Raw genomic sequence first — 9,592 nt, 5'->3', positions numbered from 1 at the left:
ATAGAGAGAGAGAGAGAGAGAGAGAGAGCCGCCAGGTCCGGGACTCAAACCTCAGTCGGTCATATGGGAGTCCAGTGCCCTTAACACCATGCCACCTGCTGGCCTCTGGCATGTATGCACTTGTACCTGGCATGTTTTTCTAACCACCAGGTCTAGGACTCGAATCAGACAGTTAGCCATGTGGAATCTAGGCACCTTAACCACCACACCACCAGCTAGCTCTGTTTTTTTTTTCTCTCTGTAAATATAAATATGTAACAAACCTTTGAAAAATGGAATGGAAATACAGAGACAGAACCCCCTCAAAGCCTCACACTGTTTTGCTTCCCATTGTGTTTTCTGGCAGTGAGATAGCAAATGCTTCCTGCACACCTGCTATGTTCGGGCTCTTTGCTAAGTGCTTTACATGTGTTATCTCATTTAATCTTCCTTTCAAACTTACGCAGTTCGGATAATTGTTGCCCTGGGGGTGGCAGGTGGGAATTGGAATTCAAGTACGTATGACAACAGACTCATGTTTTCCATGCCTGGGAAGGAGGGCTTTTACATAGTTGTGTTTGTGGTGAACATCTCATTTTGCATTTTGCTATTTTTACATAACATTATCTTGTACGATTTTTCCCCATCTGCTGCCAGCCTTTGTATCTATCTTTTAAAATATTTATTTAATTTTATTAATTGTTGTTATTATTAATTCATGAGAGGGAGAGAGAGAAAGTGAGAAAGCAAGCTGCCAGGTCCAGGACTTGAACTGCAATTGACCATGTGGGAGTCCAGCACCTCATCCACCATACCACTTACTGGCCCCAAGCCTTTGTATCTATTATATTTAAGGGCTGCTACTTCGAATGAAGAGGGGGACAATGGAGGATATGACAGAACTCAGCCCTATGCCTGAGCCAGAAACCCTAGCTGGCTTAGAAGGTGGCCTCACACCCAGCCCTCCCCCCCAATCCACTGCTTGTAGTTGCTGGGGTTGGGGAAAGTAGACTCTCTGAAAGCCTTTGGGGTTCCCATTTGCTGCCTCTTCCCTCTTCTGCCTTGGCTCCTATGTGCCACTGGCCTGTGTGGCAGGAAGCTTTGAGATCTAGACAGAACCAGCTCTTGGGCATCTTAGAATGCAGAGGCATGGGGTGCTGGAGAGTGCAGCTCCTGGTCGATCAGCGCTGCAGAGCTGGCAGCATTGTCTGTGTGTCCCGGGAGCCCAGCCCAGGCCTCTCCTCCTTTGGGGTTGGGGTGCACTCAGAGATAACATCAGTACCCCCATCATGCCATTGAGCCTCCCTATGGGGGGTGGAGGTGGAGAGGAGGAAAGCCAGGTTTCTTCTGCTGGGAAGTGTAGGTGAAATGAGTTGCCCACAGCAGGGTCAGGGAGGGCAGATGTCCTGGAGGACAGGAGGATGTGGCCAGGGCACAGTCTTCCCAGCTGAGAACAGCCCGAGTGTCCCTCACTGCTCCCCTTCCCCTTGTCCTGCAGGGAGAAGGGCAGCCTGGCCCACAGCCTGCAGGCGGCCCAGCAGGAGGCTGAGGAGCTGAGGCAGGAGCGGGACAAGCTGCAAGCCTCCCAGGAGGAGCTGCGTCGCCAGCGGGACCGGCTGGAGGAAGAGCAGGAGGACGTGGTGCAGGATAGCGCGCGGACTCGCAGGGAGCTGGAGCGCAGGTGGGCAGCTTCCCGCCTCCCTGCCAGGGCCCTTCAGATGCACCTCAGGGCTCCCACCAGTGTCTCTGGGGCTCCCTGTGATGTGGGGTCTTCTAACCAGCCCCATTCTAGGGAACTGAAGCTCAGGGAGGTAGAGTCACTTGCCAGGGATCAGAGAACTGGTGGGAAGTAGAGCTCAGATGATAATAATGAATAATAATGACAATAATTAAAATAACAGTAGTAATTGATAATGCAAATATGAATTTTTTTTAAGAATTATTTTATCTTTTTTTATTTATTTATTTTTGTTTGACCAGAGAGTAATAGAGTGAGAGAGAAAGTGAGAAAGCAAACTACCAGGTCCAGGACTCAAACCATGGTTGGCCATGTGGGAATCCAGTGCCCTTAAACACCACACCACCTGTTGGCCACCACTGAATATACATCTTAAAATTATTTATTTATTTTTAGAGAATTATTTAATTTTATTTATCATCATTTTTATTTTTTAAATTTGATATAGGCATTTACCAGGGAGAGACAGAGAGAGAAAGTGAGAAAGCAAGCCATTAGGTCCAGGACTTGAACCATGGTTCAAGTGGGAGTCCAGCGCCCAATCACCACGCTATTTGCTGGCCCCTAATTCTTAAATTTAAAGTTACAATGACAATGTCAGCACTAGAGACCATTTTAAACACTTAGTTGTATTCATTTAGCCTTTATGCTAACTCTCACGGAGATGTTATTATCATCTCCATTTTGTGGATGGTCAAACTGAGGCACAAAGAGGTCGTGGGACTTGCCCCAGGTCACACAGCCAGTTGGTTGAAGAGTCAGAAGGTTTTGTTTTTTTCTGTTAAGTAGGTACATGTGCTTGCTAGAGAGAAGCAGAGAGGCAGAGAGAGAGGGAGATGGAGAGGGACAATGTAACCCCCCAGCCATGCATGGCCACACCCAAATCGCTTTTTCTCCATTCCTTTCTTTCTTTCTTTTTTCCCTCTCTTTTTTTGGAGAGGTTTTTGCTATAGGGCACGTGCGCTCGCCAGAAAGACAGAGAGACAGGAAGCGAAAAATCACCCCCCAGAAAGGATGGCCACACTGCAATTCTTTCTCCTCCATTCTCCTCTCGGAATCTTGGGCACACACGCACATGCGCCCGGCGTGAGTTTAAGCCACTGGGTCCAGGACTCAAACTACAGTCGACTACATGGGAGTCTAGTGACATAGCCATTACACTAACTGCTGGTCCCTCTTTCTTTTAAAAAGTAATTATTTAATTTTGTTTTCTTCCTTCCTTTCTTTTTTTTTTAAAGAGGTATTTTTGCTGTAAGGGTGCATGTACTTGCCAGCGAGACAGAGACAGAAAGCAAGAAATCACCTCCCAGGGGAGATAGCCACACTGCAATCCCTTCTCCTTCATTGTTCTTTTGGGATTTTGGGCATGCACACACACATGCCTGATGTGAGATTTTTCTTTATTTTTAAATAATTTTTGAAGGTTTTTTTAATTTATTTTATTTTATATACAAATAGCCAGCATGATTTCTTTCACTGGGTGGATATCTTGGACAATCCATTCAAGGAAGATCATTTAGTCCAACTTGAAGCTTGTGTCCTTCGGTGCTGATGGAAACACTGATGGCACATGTTGAGGCTCTATTTCCGGATCAGGCCATGCCTGTTCGAGCACACGCGGCAAGAGCGAGAGCCCTGGTCGAATTTTTGGGGTGGCTTCAGTAGAGCTGCTGCTGACACATCCAGTGGGCCAACGAAGCAAGAGGAAAGAGCTCATGCATGCGTGTGCTCTTCAAGTTTTGGGAGCCATACTCTACCCAGAATGCCTTTTTAAAATAATTATTTTATTTAACTTTATTCATTATTATTATTTTTTAGTTTGATCAGAGAGAGACAGAGAGGGAGGCGTGACCGTCCCCGCTGGGGGATGATTTCTCGCTTTCTGTCTCTCTGTCTCTCTCTGTCTTTCTGGCGAGTACACAAGCCCTGTAGCAAAAAAACTCTCAAAAAAATTGCAATTTAATCTTGCACCTTTTTATAGAGGTTTTAGCTTTAGGGCACACATGCTCTCCAGAGAGAGAGAGAGAGACAGAGACAGTAAGAGGAAAAGGGAGAAATCTCTCTCTCCCAGGGAGATGGCCATGCTGCAATCCCTTTTCTTCCATTCTCTCCTGGGACTTTGGGCATGCATACACACACATGCCTGGTTTGAGTTTCAAGTCACCATGTCCATGACTCAAACTGTGGTCGGCCATGTGGGAGTGTCCAGTGCCTTAACCACTATGCCACCTCCTAGATCCCCCTAATTTTATTTATTATTAATATTTTTTTAATTTTATTTTTCCCATGGGGCATGTATACTCACTAGAAAAACAGAGAGAGACAGAGAGACAGACAGAAAGTGAGAAATCACCCCCCAGGAGGGATAGCCATGCCACAGTCCCTTTGCCCTTCTCCTCTCAGGACTTTGAGAATACAAGCACACACCCAGCATGAGTTTAAGCTGCTGGGTGTGGGCCTCAAACGTGGGAGTCTAGCACCCCAACTACTATGCCACCTACTGGCCCACTGTTACTATTTTTTAATTTTCTCTAGTGCATGTTTGCTCACCAGAGAGAGACAGAGAGAAGGAGAGAGAGAAGGAAAACGAGAAAGCAAGCCACCAGGTTTGCGACTCAGGAGTCCAGCGCCCAACCATCTTGCCACCTGTAGGTCCCCCTTTTTCTCCATTTCTTCTCCATGTTGGGATTTTGGGCACACGTGCATTCGATGTGTTTTCTTTCTTTTTAATAATTATTTTTTATTTAACTTTATTTCTTTATTTTAATTTGATCAGAGAGGGACAGAGAGAAAGAGAAAGTGAGAAAGCAAGCCGCCGGGTCTGGGATTCGAACCGTGGTCAGCCATGTGGGAGCCCAGCATCCTTAACCACCACATCACCTGCCAGCTCCTCAGTGTGTTTTCCTAACCTCCGGGTCTGGGATTTAAACTGAGTAGGTGGCTATGTGAGACCCAGCTGTATTGTTTACTAGGGGACAGAGCTGGCATGAAGAGCCAGACCCTGAACCAGGCATTCTGCCTCAGAGATCACTCTAAGCACTGCCCGTCCACCTCTCAGACATTAGTTATGAGGTTTCGTACAATGTGAGGGTGGATATTGTGTCCGAAGGCCCTTGGGGAGATGTGTCAGGCACTGTTTTAAGAACGTCGTGCACAGAAAGCACACGTATCCATAGCTACTTAGGTTCATGTACAACTCCACGAGGCAGGTGGCAGCCCACTGCACAGATGTGAAGACTGACACAGGCAGTGGGCATGGCTGTCCTTGTGGATGAAGCTCCCCTTAGGCTCCTTCCTTGAGCCTGGCTGCAGAAGGCGCAGGGCAGGGGGTGATGTGGGCACCCTCTGTCCCACAGCCATAGGCAACTGGAGCAATTGGAGGTGAAGCGCTCGGGGCTGGCCAAGGAGCTGCTGGAGGTGCGGGAGGCGCTGAGCTGTGCCACGCTGCAGCGGGACATGCTGCAGGCTGAGAAGGCCGAGGTGGCCGAGGCTCTGACCAAGGTGGGTCCTTACTTGTCACACACCACAAACCTCCTCTGATCCCAAGTTCCGAGGCTTCTCCTCTTCTCACAGATGGATTCCTATTTCAGGCTGACCCCTGACCTCTTCCTTCTGGCCATAGCCTGGCCTTTGACCCAGGCCATAGCTTGGCCTCCAGTGCTAGCCATGAGTGGCTCGGCCTCTGTTATTGGCCATGTCCCTGCTTTCAGATGCTCTCGGGAACAGTGACTGTGTCTCGGAGGTCACCGAGCCAGAGAATCCCTGGTGGATGCCCACCTCACTCCCTGCTCCCTGGTCTCTGAGCACTGCCACTAGGCTCCACTCAGGGGGACCCTCTGACCCTGGCCCTGCCCTGCAGCATACGCCGGGTCCATTTGTTCTAGCACAGCTTTGCGGGGTGGCTTTTAAACAGCCTCGCAGGTGGCTGGCCTTCTCCAGTGACTATTTTCCTGATTTGTGTTTGTGTCCCCTGCCCCATCTCTGCGGGTCCATCTCTCTGTGTCCTTTTCTTCCCATCTCACATCGTCTCTCCCTGCCTGGCTGCTCGGGCGCGTTGGTCCTGACCCTGTAGGCCGAGGCTGGCCGTGTGGAGCTCGAGCTCTCGATGACCAAGCTGAGGACTGAGGAAACCTCTCTGCGGGACTCCCTGTCCAAGCTGAGTGCCCTCAATGAGAGCCTCGCCCAGGATAAGCTGGGTCTCAACCGTCTTGTGGCCCAGGTACGCCATGCCCTGTGGGCCCGCCCGCCTTGCCCAGCTGTCATGCCTGCCCAGTAAGACCCTGCTGAGACCCAGACCCTGTGCCATCTGTCTTGGTCCCTGCTGCTTTCTCTCTCTGTCCTGTCTCTGTCTGTCCATCCATCTTATTCCAGGTGTCAGTGAAAAGCTCCATGGACCCCTCCCTCTGCCCTCCCTGGTACCCACATCCCCAAGGGCACTGCCCCTCACCCTGTGGGGAGCACCCCCTGGGGCTGGCTGTGACAGCTGGGTGGGTGGTGGAGGCACCCTGGTCCAGGGGGATCCCGTTTACTCGGCCTCACCTGCACGGGCCCCCACAGCTGGAGGAGGAGAAGGTCGCTCTGCTGGGCCGGCAGCGGCAGGCGGAGCAGGAGGCCGCGCTGGCTCTGGAGGAGCAGGAGCGGCTGGAGCAGCTGCGGCTGGAGCAAGAAGTGGAGCGGCAGGGCCTGGAGGGCTCCCTGAGGGTGGCAGAGCAGGCCCGGGAGGCCCTGGAGCAGCAGCTCCCCACGCTGCGCCAGGAGCGCAGCCGGCTGCAGGAAGAGCTGGCCCAGGTGGGTTGTGAGGGGTGTGGGGCAGGAGGGGAGCGTCCTGCATCCTATCCTGGCTCAGGGTCCCTGGCTCAGGAACCTACTTCTGGGTCTAAATCCAGTCCCCCTTTGCTAGCTGGGGACCTTGGCAAGCTCCACAACCCCCATGCCTCGGTCAACCCATCTGTAATATGGGGTTGAGGGATACGGGTTCTGCGGCATACGTGAGGAACCCCAGAATGCACTGACAAGGGCCTGCACTGCCACGCTCAGCAGACATATTACAATCGGGACGACTTCAGAACTGCCATCAGACTTCGGGACATCAGAGCTGGTCAGGAACCTTAGGGTTTTAGGGACCCAAGGACCTTTAAGCAGTGTCCATCCTGGAGGGCCAGAGTTACTGGGAAGGGCCTCAGGAGGATGGGCATGGGGTGTAGGAAGCAGGCTGTGGTCCCCACTCTGAGGCCTGCAGAGTAGCTCCACTTGGGTCTATGGTATATATTCAGCTTATTGAAGTTTTGGGGTGAAGAAAAGGTTCTGTTCTGCCCCGAGCTGAGAGGGCCCTCCCTGTGCATTGCAGACCGAGAGAAGCCCATGCTTTCTCAAGCACCTATAGCACATCAGGGCAGATCCTGAGCTCGGGCCCTGGCTTCTGGCTTGTGGCCAGAGCTGGTAGGGTCTGGAGTTGGGGTGATGCATGATGAGCAGCTGGGGGTTCTGGAGGTGGTGCTCACAGGCCCCGGGTGGGATCAGCTCTGCCGGCAGCTGAGCGGGCGGGAGCAGGAGCTGGAGCAGGCCCGGCGAGAGTCGCAGCGGCAGGCAGAGTCGCTGGAGCGCGCAGCCCGGGAAAAGGAGGCGCTGGCCAAGGAGCGGTCCGGCCTGGCCGTGCAGCTGGCAACGGTGGAGCGTGAAGGGCGAACTCTGTCAGAGGAGGCCACGCGCCTGCGGTAAGGCCTGGGGTTCTGCCAAGCCCATCCTGGGGGGTCTGCCTGGGGCCACACCAGGACTAGCCACGCCCTGGCAATGGCCCGCTGGGGTGGTTACTTAGGAGTCAGCTTGCCAACACAGCCCAGCCCTGGCTGGGCTTCCCTAGAGAGCACGGCCTGGCCAGGCAGGTAGGCCAGTACTCGGTTGTTCTGGCCACGCCTTGAGCTCCACAGTTTGCTGAGGCCTCAGGGCCTGTGTGTGCAGCCTGGAGAAGGAAGCCCTGGAGAGCAGCCTGTTTGAGGTGCAACGGCAGCTCGCCCAGCTCGAGGCCCGCCGGGAGCAGCTGGAAGCTGATGGGCAGGCCCTGCTGCTGGCCAAGGAGGCCCTGACTGGTACGAGGGGCCCAGGGCCGGTGGGGAACACTGGGCTCCAGCCTAGACTGCACCCCAGAGCTCTGGGGTCTCAGAGGAGTTAGGAGCACTGGCTTAGGAGTCTGGCTGACCTGGGTTCCCATCCTGCACTGCTCTAGATCTGAGCTTCCCTGGAGCAAGCCCCTTCTCTCCTGGCCACAGGTTTGTCACCTGATAATAGAGGTGATAATGCCCCCCTTCTAAGCCTGTTGCCAGGCAAAGGTGAGAAAAGCATGCCGGGCCTTGGCCCAGAGCCTGATTCCGTCTACAGTGGCTGCTGTTTGTTCGTCACCAGGGCAGGTAGAGTTCTGCATTCTCTGCGGAGCTACCAGCTGCTTTTCTAATTATAATCCAAGCCCCACTTCTCCGCAAGTGGGGAGTTCAGTCTCTGAACTCGGGTTCTTCCCGTTCATCAAATGTTAACGAAGCACCTACTTGGGTCAAGGAAATTCATTTATCTATCCATGTGCACCTGGGCCAGACAGAACCAGGAAGGGGAATGCTGGTGGGTTTCTAGCCCAGGAGCCGTGTTTTGGTGCTTCGTGGCAGGTGGACCTTCCTTGGGGGTCACCTCTGTTAGTGCTGACAGTTAATGTTCAGCCAAGTGTACCAGTGGCAGTCGGTGCACTGAAAGGAGCTGCTTTATGGAAAGCTGTACAGCTTTGGGAACTGGCTGCTCTGCTCTGAGCCTCCCTGCTGTCATCTGTAAACAGGGATGAGTGTTACGAAACGAGACTGTCTATAGAGTACTTAGCCAGTACTCGACTCATAGTAGGTCCTCAGTCAATAATGTTGTTCTAGTTTTGATATTCTTCCCATTTGGAGGGGTCTTTCTCATCAAGCATTTTACCTCTTTGATGTTGTTGGTAGGCCTGGGAGGGGACAGGGCCTCCTGGCCCCTGCAGCGGATGGGTAAACTAAAGGCCCAGAGAGGGCAAGCCACTTCTCTAAGGGAAACCAGCTTAAGTGCCAGGCAGGCCCTCTCCCCTCTGGGATTTCATGCACTTTGCTCACTTGGTCCAAGTCCACTGGCCCAAGGTGAGGTTTTGACCCAACCCTGTACTCCCCTCCGCCTCTCGTGCAGGGGAGCTGGCAGGCCTGCGGCAACAGCTGGCAACCACAGAGGAGAAGGCAGCTCTGGACAAGGAGCTCATGACCCAGAAGCTGGTCCAGGCTGAGCGGGAGGCACAGGCCTCTCTGCGGGAACAGCGGGCAGTCCACGAGGAGGACTTGCTGCGACTCCAGCGTGAGAAGGTTCAGGCAGCTGGGTGGGGGTGGACAGGGCTCTGAGCCGGGCTCCTCTGTGACCTTGGGTGAATCGCCTCATTCCTCTGCTGGGTTCTCCAATTCTGTGAAATGGGCTTTGTCTCTGCTGCTGCGGCTCTGGGGCAGCTGAGAGGATCCATGGGCAGAGTCCGGTGTGGGGGTTCTTATCAGACATGCAGATTCCCAGGTCCCAGATCTGGACTGGCCGCAATAAAGGGAGTCCACAACCCTACTTAAGAAATGCAAGGCGGGGGAGACCAGCAGTTAACATAATGGCTCTGTCGCTGGACTCCCACGTAGTTGACCGCGGTTCGAGTCCTGGACCCGGCAACTTAAACTCATGCCGGGTGTGTATGCATGCGTGCCCAGGATCCTGAGAGGAGAATGGAGGAGAAGGGATTGTGGCGTGGCCATTCCCTCTGGGGGGTGATTTCTCGCTTTCTATCTCTCTGTCTCTGTCTGTCTGTCTGGCGAGCGCACACGCCCTATAGCAAAAACCTCTCCA

At 53.1% G+C, this 9,592-nt stretch overlaps 1 protein-coding gene across 1 annotated transcript in view; it reads left to right on the top strand.

Annotated features, from left to right (window-relative positions):
- CROCC (ciliary rootlet coiled-coil, rootletin) overlaps window positions 1-9,592 on the top strand; it is a 54,919-nt gene that overhangs the window by 19,674 nt on the left and 25,653 nt on the right. The window contains exons 15-21 of the mRNA XM_006145233.1: window positions 1,478-1,660; window positions 5,074-5,218; window positions 5,790-5,936; window positions 6,275-6,505; window positions 7,238-7,431; window positions 7,676-7,803; window positions 8,906-9,075. Of these exons, the coding sequence (XP_006145295.1) occupies window positions 1,478-1,660; window positions 5,074-5,218; window positions 5,790-5,936; window positions 6,275-6,505; window positions 7,238-7,431; window positions 7,676-7,803; window positions 8,906-9,075 (1,198 nt within the window). The remainder of the gene's footprint in view (window positions 1-1,477; window positions 1,661-5,073; window positions 5,219-5,789; window positions 5,937-6,274; window positions 6,506-7,237; window positions 7,432-7,675; window positions 7,804-8,905; window positions 9,076-9,592) is intronic.

Source organism: Tupaia chinensis, unplaced genomic scaffold (genome assembly GCF_000334495.1).
Source record: "Tupaia chinensis unplaced genomic scaffold, TupChi_1.0 Scaffold000146_1, whole genome shotgun sequence".
Classification (NCBI taxonomy): domain Eukaryota; kingdom Metazoa; phylum Chordata; class Mammalia; order Scandentia; family Tupaiidae; genus Tupaia; species Tupaia belangeri.
Note: the sequence above shows the minus strand (reverse complement) of the source record. Positions and strands in the feature narration are given on the sequence as shown.